The following is a 13403-nucleotide window of genomic DNA, read 5'->3' as shown; positions in this document are numbered from 1 at the left end:
CCCTGGCTCCTCTGGCCCTGGCTCCCCTGTCTCCCTCCTCTCCCTGGCTCCCCTGGCTCCCTGGCTCCTGTCTCCCCTGGCTCCCCTGGCTCCCCTGGCTCTGGCTCCCCTGGCTCCCCTGGCTCCCCTGTCTCATCTGGCTCCCCTGTCTCCCTGTCTCCCCCCTGTCTCCCTCCCTGTCTGGCTCCTCTGTCTCCCTTGTCTCCCCTGTCTCCTGGCTCCTCTCTCCCCTGTCTCCCTGCCCCCTGGCTCCCCTGTCTCCCCTGTCTCCCCTGTCTCATCTGGCTCCTCTGTCTCCTGTCTCCCTGGCTCCCCTGGCTCCCCTGTCTCCCTGGCTCCCTTGGCTCCCCTGTCTCCCTGTCTCCCCTGTCTCTGGCTCATCTGGCTCCCCTGTCTCCCCTGGCTCCCCTCTCCCTGTCTCCCTGTCTCCCCTGGCTCCCTTGTCTCCCCTGTCTCCCCTGTCTCCCCTGGCTCCCTTGTCTCCCCTGTCTCCCCTGGCTCCCCTGTCTCCCCTGTCATCCCTGTCTCCCCTGTCTCCCCTGGCTCATCTGTCTCCCCTGGCTCCCCTGGCTCCCCTGGCTCTGCTGGCTCCCCTGCCTCCCCTGGCTCCCCTGTCTCCTCTGGCTCCCATGTCTCCCCTGGCTCCCCTGGCTCCCCTGTCTCCCCTGGCTCCCCTGGCACCGCAGGGAAAGATTAAGCCCATTACTGAATATATATGACTGCTATCCTTAGCAGTAGAGTAGCAGTAGAGGCCTCCCTGGGGAGATTATATTATGGAAAGATAAACCCATTACTGAATATATATGACTGCTATCCTTAGCAGTAGAGTAGCAGTAGTGGCCTCCCTGGGGAGATTATATTATAGAAAGCCATGTTCAAATTGATTGAGTTCACTTTGAGTCACTTGCTTGTCCTGAGACTGTTTTACTCCAGTCAGCCAGCAACCAGCCAGCCAGCCAGCCAGCCATTCAGCAGGCCAGCCAGCCATTCAGCCAGCCAGCCAGTCAGCCAGCCATTCAGCCAGCGTTTCAGCCATCCAGCCAGCCAGTCAGCCAGCCAGTCATCCAGCCAGCCAGCCAGTCAGCCAGCCAGTCAGCCAGCAACCAGCCAGCCATTCAGCCAGCGTTTCAGCCATTCATTCAGCCAGCCAGCCATTCAGCCAGCCAGCCAGTCAGCCAGCCATTCAGCAGGCCAGCCAGCCATTCAGCCAGCGTTTCAGCCATCCAGCCAGCCAGTCAGCAGCGTTTCCAGCCATCCAGCCAGTCAGCCAGCCAGTCAGCCAGCCAGTCAGCCAGCAACCAGCCAGCCATTCAGCCAGCATTTCAGCCATTCATTCAGCCAGCCAGCCATTCAGCCAGCCAGCCAGTCAGCCAGCGTTTCAGCCATTCCTTCAGCCAGCCATTCAGCCAGCCAGCCAGTCAGCCAGCCATTCAGCAGGCCAGCCAGCCATTCAGCCAGCCAGCCAGTCAGCCAGCGTTTCAGCCATTCATTCAGCCAGCCATTCAGCCAGTCAGCCAGCCATTCAGCCAGCGTTTCAGCCATTCATTCAGCCAGCCATTCAGCCAGACAGGCCACCTACTCAGAGGTTGCGTCCCAAATAGCACCCTATTCCCTATATAGTGCACTACTTTTGGCCAGGTCCCATAGGGTGTCCCACAAAGTAGTGCACTAAGAGTATAGGGTGTCATATGGGACATAGGCAGAAGGCTAGAGAGAGATGTTCTGCCTTGCGCTGCGGACGCCGATCGATGTGCTCTGTTATTGTAATGTTGTGACTTTGAATTCCTTTGTGTGTTCCCTCCTCATTCCCTCCCCATTCAACAACGGCGTTGTTATTCTTTTTCTTTTGGCATTGCGTAAGATAATTATCGGGAAAGGCTTTGGGATTTAAGGAACCTTCTGTAAAGGGATATTATGCTCATGGAAAATTGAGGGATAAATATGTTTTTATTTCTAGTAGATAATAGGTTCAAAATGAATTTTCTTCTCGTGCTAGGTGATCCTCTGCGCTTGCTAAGTGCCATACATTTACACCGTATCTTAGATGTGAGGCACCTTTAAAGATTCAAATCGACTTCAGTGTTTTCCAACGGTGCTGAATGACTGATCTTGTTATCTACTAGATAGAAGAATTACTCATACTGTTATCTACTAGATAGAAGAATTACTCATACTGTTATCTACTAGATAGAAGAATTACTCATACTGTTATCTACTAGATAGAAGAATTACTCATACTGTTATCTACTAGAAGAATTACTCAAACTGTTATCTACTAGATAGAAGAATTACTCATACTGTTATCTACTAGAAGAATTACTCATACTGTTATCTACTAGATAGAAGAATTACTCATACTGTTATCTACTAGATAGAAGAATTACTCATACTGTTATCTACTAGAAGAATTACTCATACTGTTATCTACTAGATAGAAGAATTACTCATACTGTTATCTACTAGATAGAAGAATTACTCATACTGTTATCTACTAGATAGAAGAATTACTCATACTGTTATCTACTAGAAGAATTACTCATACTGTTATCTACTAGAATAATTACTCATACTGTTATCTACTAGAAGAATTACTCATACTGTTATCTACTAGATAGAAGAATTACTCATACTGTTATCTACTAGAAGAATTACTCATACTGTTATCTACTTCATAGGACAATTACTCATACTGTTATCTACTAGATAGAAGAATTACTCATACTGTTATCTACTAGATAGGACAATTACTCATACTGTTATCTACTAGATAGAAGAATTACTCATATCTACTAGATTATCTACTATCTACTAGATAGAATAAAACTTATCTACAGATACTGTTATCTACTAGATAGAAGAATTACTCATACTGTTATCTACTAGATAGAAGAATTACTCATACTGTTATCTACTAGATAGAAGAATTACTCATACTGTTATCTACTAGATAGAAGAATTACTCATACTGTTATCTACTAGAAGAATTACTGATACTGTTATCTACTAGAAGAATTACTGATACTGTTATCTACTAGAAGAATTACTCATACTGTTATCTACTAGAAGAATTACTCATACTGTTATCTACTAGAAGAATTACTCATACTGTTATCTACTAGAAGAATAATTACTCATACTGTTATCTACTAGATAGGACAATTACTGATACAGTACATAGTGTTATCTACTAGATCAAATAATGACTCATACATGCTTTGCTTTATCTTGGCCAGGTCGCAGTTGTAAATGAGAACTTGTTCTCAACTGGCCTACCTGGTTAAATAAAGGTGTTCTCAACTGGCCTACCTGGTTAAATAAAGGTGTTCTCAACTGGCCTACCTGGTTAAATAAAGGTGTTCTCAACTGGCCTACCTGGTTAAATAAAGGTGTTCTCAACTGGCCTACCTGGTTAAATAAAGGTGTTCTCAACTGGCCTACCTGGTTAAATAAAGGTGTTCTCAACTGGCCTACCTGGTTAAATAAAGGTGAAATAAAAATAATACATTTTAAAAATCTTGCCACCTTCTTCGGTATCGGTGTCCCTTCCAAGGGACGCTTGAGCTAAAGTAGGCTAAGGCGATTAGCATGAGGTTGTAAGTAACAAGAACATTTCCCAGGACATAGACATGTCTGATATTGGCAGAAAGCTTAAATTCTTGTTAATCTAACTGCACTGTCCAATTTACAGTAGCTTTTACAGTGAAATAATACCATGCTATTTTTTGAGGAGAGTGCACATGAAACATGAAAAGTTATTAATAAACAAATTAGGCACATTTGGACAATCTTGATACACAATTTTGAACATAAATGCAATGGTTCTTTGGATCAGTCTAAAACTTTGCACATGCACTGCTGCCACCTAGTGACCAAAACCTGAATTGCACCTGGGCTGGAATAATACATTATGGCCTTTCTCTTGCATTTCAAAGATGATGGTACAAAAAAATACAAAAGAACGGTTCATTTTTTTGTATAATCTTTTACCAGATCTATTGTGTTATATTCTCCAACATTCCTTTCACATTTCCACAAACTTCAAAGTTTCCTTTCAAATGGTACCAATAATATGCATATCCTTGCTTCAGGGCCTGAGCTACAGGCAGTTAGATTTGGGTCCTGAGCTACAGGCAGTTAGATTTGGGTATGATATTTTCCTTGACAGGATTTTTATCAACAGCAGTCAATTATTAATTGTCACCTTATTCAGTCTCTTATTCAGAACATGGTAAAATTCTTGCTTATCTTCACGAACCCTGGCTAACAAGTTGAATCAGCAATACAAAGAAATGCCTTATTTATTTACTAAATACCTAAATAATCACACAGAATTACATATACACAGGATGGATCATACATCGATTACTAATCATGTCATAAAAGAAAAAGTCCCTAGCGGACGAAACCGATATGATGGCTGGTTACACAAAGAAAGGTGGTTGGGTATGAATGAAAGAGCGGGAAGACTGAGGGACAAAGGGGATTGGGTTTCTGTCGGACCGTGAGAAGCTATGCTACCATAAATACAGAATCTTATGCATTCTAATAACCGCCCATTCGGAAAAGGAAAATGCAAGATATATATTTACACTGAGCTGCGCTTCGATAGATGGGTCGAAGATGGAAGACTGGTTTGCCCAGCAGAGATCACCCTTGTCCTTTGTAGAATCTTTTGGGTCGTAGTGTTGTAGAGTGGATACGTTGAAGTATCCTGTCTTCTCATAGGATTGTCTGTCCTTTCTTAGGCCACGTACGTTTACAGCTGGAGCTGATAAACTCAACGCCTAGGATGTATCACTTTTTTAGTGAATAAAAGTTCAAAGTTCATACCAAGTTGCCATACTCAGCTCGTGTTGTATTCTGGCTGGTCTAGTCGAAATTCATACTTCCAGCGTGGTGATCGTCACCTCCACGTTGACATTAGCCCTTTTAAACGTATGGACACCAGTCCTCACGTCTTCGGGAACTGAGGTTGACTTCAGTCAATTGGGAGAGAGAAGGGCGTGTTTCATAGTTCTCAACCAATGTCTGTTCACTTGGGCGTGGCCACTGAGTGAGCATAGTTTACTTATGAAAATAATTATCTAATTTAGAAGCAAAAATTACATGTAATATTTTCAACAATAGTTTCATATTTAAACATTTAAATTGTACAACAATTCCATGTGAGTCTGATAACTATAATGTGTAGACTTTCCAACATACAATTGATGTCAACCTGTCATCAGTAATAATGTCTCAGACGACAACTGATCTGACATCATATTCAACTGGTTGGATTACAGAAATATTGCACCTTTCCCCAACCTTTTGATGTTACCAGACTCTCTCTATGTTACCAAAGGGCTTTCTAAGAGTCCATTCTGTAGAGTGGAGAGAAAAGTGGGAAAGGTATTTATGGGAGGTCATGAACCTCACCCAACAGGGCAACGTCATGACAACTAGATACAAGATTGACTCACACATCTTGTTATCTACTAGATCGAAGATTGACTCACACATCTTGTTATCTACTACATAGAAGATTGACTCACACATCTTGTTATCTACTAGATAGAAGATTGACTCACACATCCTGTTATCTACTAGATAGAAGATTGACTCACACATCTTGTTATCTACTACATAGAAGATTGACTCACACATCCTGTTATCTACTAGATAGAAGATTGACTCACACATCTTGTTATCTACTACATAGAGGATTGACTAACACATCTTGTTATCGACTAGATAGAAGATTGACTAACACATCTTGTTATCTACTACATAGAGGATTGACTCACACATCTTGTTATCTACTACATAGAGGATTGACTCACACATCCTAGGGGGGAGGCAGGTAACCTAGTGGTTAGAGGGGGGAGGCAGGTAACCTAGTGGTTAGAGGGGGAGGCAGGTAACCTAGTGGTTAGAGTGGGGGAGGCAGGTAACCTAGTGGTTAGAGGGGGAGGCAGGTAACCTAGTGGGTAGAGGGGGAGGCAGGTAACCTAGTGGTTAGAGGGGGAGGCAGGTAACCTAGTGGTTAGAGGGGGAGGCAGGTAACCTAGTGGGTAGAGGGGGTGGCAGGTAACCTAGTGGTTAGAGGGGGTGGCAGGTAACCTAGTGGGTAGGGGGGGTGGCAGGTAACCTAGTGGTTAGGGGGGAGGCAGGTAACCTAGTGGTTAGAGGGGGAGGCAGGTAACCTAGTGGGTAGAGGGGGGCAGGCAGGGTAGAGGGAGGAGGCAGGTAACCTAGTGGGTAGAGGGAGGAGGCAGGTAACCTAGTGGGTAGAGGGGGAGGCAGGTAACCTAGTGGTTAGAGGGGGGGTAGGCAGGTAACCTAGTGGTTAGAGGGGTAACCTAGTGGGTAGGGGGGAGGTAACCTAGTGGTTAGAGGGGGGGAGGCAGGTAACCTAGTGGGTAGAGGGGGAGGCAGGTAACCTAGTGGTTAGAGGGGGGCAGGTAACCTAGGTAACCCTAGTGGGTAGAGGGGGGAGGCAGGTAACCTAGTGGTTAGAGAGGGGGTGGCAGGTAACCTAGTGGTTAGAGGGGGAGGCAGGTAACCTAGTGGGTAGAACCTAGTGGGGGGGGGTGGCAGGTAACCTAGTGGTTAGAGGGGGTGGCAGGTAACCCTAGTGGGTAGAGGGGGTAACCTAGTGGGTAGAGGGAGGAGGCAGGTAACCTAGTGGTTAGAGGGGGGAGGCAGGTAACCTAGTGGTTAGAGGGGGTGGCAGGTAACCTAGTGGGTAGAGGGGGTGGCAGGTAACCTAGTGGTTAGAGGGGGTGGCAGGTAACCTAGTGGTTAGAGGGGGAGGCAGGTAACCTAGTGGGTAGAGGGGGAGGCAGGTAACCTAGTGGGTAGGTAACCTAGTGGAGAGGGGGAGGCAGGTAACCTAGTGGGTAGAGGGGGAGGCAGGTAACCTAGTGGTTAGAGGGGGAGGCAGGTAACCTAGTGGGTAGAGGGGGAAACAGGTAACCCTAGTGGTTAGAGGGTGGGTAGAGGGGGTGGCAGGTAACCTAGTGGGTAGAGGGGGGGGGAGGCAGGTAGTGGGTAGCAGGTAACCTAGTGGTTAACCTAGAGGGGGGAGGCAGGTAACCTAGTGGGTAGAGGGGGAGGCAGGTAACCTAGTGGTTAGAGGGGTAACCTAGTGGTTAGAGGGGGAGGCAGGCAGGTAACCAGGTAACCTAGTGGTTAGAGGGGGGGAGGCAGGTAACCTAGTGGGTAGAGGGGGTGGCAGGTAACCTAGTGGTTAGAGGGGGGTGGCAGGTAACCTAGTGGGTAGAGGGGGGTGGCAGGTAACCTAGTGGTTAGAGGGGGGAGGCAGGTAACCTAGTGGGTAGAGGGGGGAGGCAGGTAGCCTAGTGGTTAGAGCGTTGGACTAGTAACCAAAAGGTTGCTGGATCAAATCCCTGAGCTGACAAGGTAAAAATATGTCTTTCTGCTCCCGAACAAGGCACTGTTCTGAGGCTGTCATTGTAAAATAAGAATTTGTTCTTCATTGACTTGCCTATTTAAAGTAAGGTTCAATGAAAAAAAGATAGAAGATTGACTCCAAAATCCTGTTATCTCGTGTCGACTTCATATACCTCCTCTTCTTTATCGTTCTGCTTACTATGAGGGTGATAAATAGTATTCGCTACAGAGCTTTAATCCTCTTGCATAAATGCCCCAAAATCAATATCACATTTACGCTATTCGTCCTTTGTCTCTCCTTGCTTTGTTTTTTTGTTTCAAACGGTTTCGCAAAATATATTTCTTATTTTTCCATCAGTACTGCCAATAGAGCGCTGGTTGTGGGTGTTGATTCCAGACACAACCTCTATTTCAATCGTGCGGTTCAACCAGTTTGCTTTTGGGGGCAGATAGAATTATTGGCCTCTTAGTAATGGATCATTGTTTTCTCGTCGATCTCAGGCTCCAGTCTATTTATGTCGTTGTTAATCCCTCACAGTCAAACCAAACACATGCAGGTGACTTTATCCCCTGTGTTCATCCAGCCAAATGTGTTCCAAAATGGCACCCTGTTCCTCATATAGCACCCCTGGTCAACAGTAGTGTACTGACTATATCCCTGGTCAACAGTAGTGTACTGACTATACCCCTGGTCAACAGTAGTGTACTGACTATATCCCTGGTCAACAGTAGTGTACTGACTATACCCCTGGTCAACAGTAGTGTACTGACTATACCCCTGGTCAACAGTAGTGTACTGACTATATCCCTGGTCAACAGTAGTGTACTGACTATATCCCTGGTCAACAGTAGTGTACTGACTATACCCCTGGTCAACAGTAGTGTACTGACTATATCCCTGGTCAACAGTAGTGTACTGACTATACCCCTGGTCAACAGTAGTGTATCCCTGGTCAACAGTAGTGTATCCCTGGTCAACAGTAGTATACTGACTATATTCCTGGTCAACAGTAGTGTACTGACTATACCCCTGGTCAACAGTAGTGTACTGACTATACCCCTGGTCAACAGTAGTGTACTGACTATATCCCTGGTCAACAGTAGTGTACTGACTATATCCCTGGTCAACAGTAGTGTACTGACTATACCCCTGGTCAACAGTAGTGTACTGACTATATCCCTGGTCAACAGTAGTATATCCCTGGTCAACAGTAGTGTACTGACTATATCCCTGGTCAACAGTAGTGTACTGACTATATCCCTGGTCAACAGTAGTGTACTGACTATACCCCTGGTCAACAGTAGTATACCCCTGGTCAACAGTAGTGAACTGACTATATCCCTGGTCAACAGTAGTGTACTGACTATACCCCTGGTCAACAGTAGTGTACTGACTATATCCCTGGTCAACAGTAGTGTACTGACTATATCCCTGGTCAACAGTAGTTTACTGACTATACCCCTGGTCAACAGTAGTGTACTGACTATATCCCTGGTCAACAGTAGTATACTGACTATACCCCTGGCCAACAGTAGTTTACTGACTATATCCCTGGTCAACAGTAGTATACCCCTGGTCAACAGTAGTATACTGACTATACCCCTGGTCAACAGTAGTGTACTGACTATATCCCTGGTCAACAGTAGTGTACTGACTATACCCCTGGTCAACAGTAGTGTACTGACTATACCCCTGGTCAACAGTAGTTTACTGACTATATCCCTGGTCTAGTGGTCTAGTGAGGTAGAGGGGTGGTTTAGCAGGTCTATATAGGGTACCAAAGTAGTGGTCTAGTGAGGTAGAGGGGTGGTTTAGCAGGTCTATATAGGGTACCAAACTAGTGGTCTAGTGAGGTAGAGGGGTGGTTTAGCAGGTCTATATAGGGTACCAAAGTAGTGGTCTATGGAGCCAATAAGGTGTCATTTAAGACACGGCCTAACTGACAAGTCCTCCTGTATCCCATGATTCCTTGCAGCACCTGGAGCCGTGGAAACTCTACGCCACCGTGGGGGTGCTGCTGGTCATCGACGTCCTGTCACTCATGATCTGGCAAATAGTGGATCCTCTACACATCACTGTGGAGGTATGAGTCATGACTCAATGTCTCAATGTCCTCCTCTTTCTCTCTCTCTATCTCGATGGCTCCTCTCTTCTCTCTTCTTCTCTCTCGCTTTCGTTCTCTCTCTATCTCGATGGCTCCTCTCTTCTCTCTTCTTCTACATTTACATTTACATTTAAGTCATTTAGCAGACGCTCTTATCCAGAGCGACTTACAAATTGGTGCGTTCACCTTATGACATCCAGTGGAACTGCCACTTTACAATAGTGCATCTAAATCTTTTAAGGGGGGGGGGGGTGGGAAGGATTACTTTATCCTATCCTAGGTATTCCATAAAGAGGTGGGGTTTCAGGTGTCTCCGGAAGGTGGTGATTGACTCTGCTGTCCTGGCGTTGTGAGGGAGTTTGTTCCACCATTGGGGGGCCAGAGCAGCGAACAGTTTTGACTGGGCTGAGCGGGAACTGTACTTCCTCAGTGGTAGGGAGGCGAGCAGGCCAGAGGTGGATGAACGCAGTGCCCTTGTTTGGGTGTAGGGCCTGATCAGAGCCTGGAGGTACTGAGGTGCCGTTCCCCTCACAGCTCCGTAGGCAAGCACCATGGTCTTGCAGCGGATGCTTCTCTCTCTCTCTCTCTATCTCGATGGCTCCTCTCTTCTCTCTTCTTCTCTCTCTCTTTCGCTCTCTCTCTATCTCGATGGCTCCTCTCTTCTCTCTTCTTCTCTCTCTCTTTCGCTCTCTCTCTATCTCGATGGCTCCTCTCTTCTCTCTTCTTCTCTCTCTCTTTCGCTCTCTCTCTATCTCGATGGCTCCTCTCTTCTCTCTTCTTCTCTCTCTCTTTCGCTCTCTCTCTATCTCGATGGCTCCTCTCTTCTCTCTTCTTCTCTCTCTCTCTTTCGCTCTCTCTCTATCTCGATGGCTCCTCTTCTCTCTCTCTTCTTCTCTCTCTCTTATCTCGATGGCTCTCTCTCTATCTCGATGGCTCCTCTCTTCTCTCTTCTCTCTCTCTCTTTCGCTCTCTCTCTATCTCGATGGCTCCTCTCTTCTCTCTTCTTCTCTCTCTCTTTCGCTCTCTCTCTATCTCGATGGCTCTTCTCTCTTCTCTCTCTCTCTCTCTTCTTCTCTCTCTCTTTCGCTCTCTCTCTATCTCGATGGCTCCTCTCTTCTCTCTTCTTCTCTCTCTCTCTTTCGATGGCTCTCTCTTCTCTCTCGATGGCTCCTCTCTTCTCTCTCTTCTCTCTCTCTCTCTCTCTCTCTCTATCTCGATGGCTCCTCTCTTCTCTCTTCTTCTCTCTCTCTTTCGCTCTCTCTCTATCTCGATGGCTCCTCTCTTCTCTCTTCTTTTCTCTCTCTCTATCTCGCTCTCTCTCTTCTATCTCGATGGCTCCTCTCTTCTCTCTTCTTCTCTCTCTCTTTCTATCTCGTTCTCTCTCTATCTCGATGGCTCCTCTCTTCTCTCTTCTTCTCTCTCTTCTATCTCGCTCTCTCTCTCTCTCTCGATGGGTCCTCTCTTCTCTCTTCTTCTCTCTCTCTTTCGCTCTCTCTCTATCTCGATGGCTCCTCTCTTCTCTCTTCTTCTCTCTCTCTCTCTCTCTCTCTCTCTCTATCTCGATGGCTCCTCTCTTCTCTCTTCTTCTCTCTCTCTCTCTCTCTCTCTCTATCTCGATGGCTCCTCTCTTCTCTCTTCTTCTCTCTCTCTTTCGCTCTCTCTCTATCTCGATGGCTCCTCTCTTCTCTCTTCTTCTCTCTCTCTTTCGCTCTCTCTCTATCTCGATGGCTCCTCTCTTCTCTCTTCTTCTCTCTCTCTTTCGCTCTCTCTCTATCTCGATGGCTCCTTTCTTCTCTCTTCTTCTCTCTCTCTTTCGCTCTCTCTCTATCTCGATGGCTCCTCTCTTCTCTCTTCTTCTCTCTCTCTTTCGCTCTCTCTCTATCTCGATGGCTCCTCTCTTCTCTCTTCTTCTCTCTCTCTTTCGTTCTCTCTCTGTCTCGATGGGTCCTCTCTTCTCTCTTCTTCTCTTTCATTCTCTCTCTATCTCGATGGGTCCTCTCTTCCTCCTCTCTCTCTCCTCTTTTCTCTTCGCTGGTCACTTCCTCTTCCTGTTTGTTTTCGGAGATGCATCAGCATCGATTAGCTCCTTACTATATCAAGATTAGTCGAAGAATGAGTTTATTGTGAATTTATAAAAATCATATTTTAAAATATAAGGATGAGAGAAAAGGTGGTCCATATAAAGAATATTGTAATCATATCTCAACTACAATGGGCAGGATAGAGTGTATGTGTTTACAATCAATGCTCTGGATAATCTGTACTTGGCTATAGTGAATCTATAATGAATCTATAAAAATGTGTATATATACACTACCAGTCAAAACTGGACACACCTACTCATTACAGCATATATACACTACCAGTCAACTGGACACACCTACTCATTACAGCATATATACACTACCAGTCAACTGGACACACCTACTCATTACAGCATATATACACTACCAGTCAAAACTGGACACACCTACTCATTACAGCATATATACACTACCAGTCAACTGGACACACCTACTCATTACAGCATATATACACTACCAGTCAACTGGACACACCTACTCATTACAGCATTTTCCTTTTTTGTTTTAGTATTTTCTACATTGTAGAATAATAGTGAAGACATCAACACTAAGAAAATAACACATATGGAATCATGTAGTAACCAAAAAAGTGCAAAAAAATATATTTTATAATTTGAGATTCTTCAAAGTAACCACCCTTTGCCTTGATGACAGCTTTGCACACTCTTGGCATTCTCTCAACCAGATTCATGAGGTAGTCACCTGGAATGCATTTCAATTAACAGGTGTATCTTGTGAAAAGTTCATTTGTCTATTTTCTTTCCTTCATAATGCGTTTGAGCCAATCAGTTGTGTGGTGACAAGGTAGGGGTGGTACACAGAATATAACCCTATTTGATCAAAAAACAAGTCCATATTATAGCAAGAACAGCTGAAATATGCAAAGAGAAATAACAGTCCACCATTACATTAAGACATAAAGGTCAGTTTATCCGGAAAATTTCAAGTTCTATGTTGAAACTGTCCCTCATGAGGACCGCCACAGGGACGGAGGACCCAGCGTTACCTCTAATATAGAGGATACGTTCATTAGAGTTACCTGTCTCTCATGAGGACCGCCACAGGGACGGAGGACCCAGCGTTACCTCTAATGCAGAGGATACATTCATTAGAGTCACCAGCCTCAGAAATTGCAGCCCAAATAAACTCTTCACAGAGTTCAAGTAACAGAAACATCTCAACATCAACTGTTCAGAGGCGACTGTGTGAATCAGGCCTTCATGGTCGAATTGCTGCAAAGAAACCACTACTAAAGGACACCAATAAGATCAAGAGATTGGGCCAAGAAACCAGGAAATGTGGAAATCAGTGGAAATCTGTACTTTGGTCTGATGAATTCAAATTTGAGATGTTTGGTTCCAACCTCTGTGTCTTTGTGAGACGTAGAGTAGTTGAACAGATGATCTCCGCATGTGTGGTTCCCACAGTGAAGCATGGAGGAGGTGGTGTGATGGTGCTTTGCTGGTGACACTGTCAGTGATTTATTTAGAATTCAAGGAACACTTAACCAGCATGGTTACCACAGCATTCTGCAGCGGTACACCATCCCATTTGGTTTGCGCTCAGTGGGACTATCATTTGTTTTTCAACAGGACAATGACCCAAAACACACCTCCAGGCTGTGTCAGGGCTATTTGACCAAGATGGAGAGTGATGGAGTGCTGCATCAGATGACCTGGCCTCCACAATCACCTGACCTCAACCCAGTTGAGATGGTTTGGGATGAGTTGGACCGCAGAGTGAAGGAAAAGCAGCCAACAAGTGCTCAGCATATGTGGGAACTCCTTCAAGACTGTTGGAATAGCCATCCTCATGAAGC

General features: G+C 45.5%; 1 protein-coding gene across 1 annotated transcript in view; it reads left to right on the top strand.

The window, feature by feature from the left end:
- LOC115124066 (gamma-aminobutyric acid type B receptor subunit 1-like) overlaps positions 1-13403 on the top strand; it is a 254510-nt gene that overhangs the window by 232013 nt on the left and 9094 nt on the right. The window contains exon 19 of the mRNA XM_065020170.1: positions 9372-9479. Within this exon, the coding sequence (XP_064876242.1) occupies positions 9372-9479 (108 nt within the window). The remainder of the gene's footprint in view (positions 1-9371; positions 9480-13403) is intronic.

This window comes from Oncorhynchus nerka, linkage group LG7, assembly GCF_034236695.1.
Source record: "Oncorhynchus nerka isolate Pitt River linkage group LG7, Oner_Uvic_2.0, whole genome shotgun sequence".
In the NCBI taxonomy this organism is placed as follows: Eukaryota; Metazoa; Chordata; class Actinopteri; order Salmoniformes; family Salmonidae; genus Oncorhynchus; species Oncorhynchus nerka.
The sequence above is the reverse complement of the archived record's forward strand: the minus strand, read 5'-3'. Positions and strand labels throughout refer to the sequence as shown.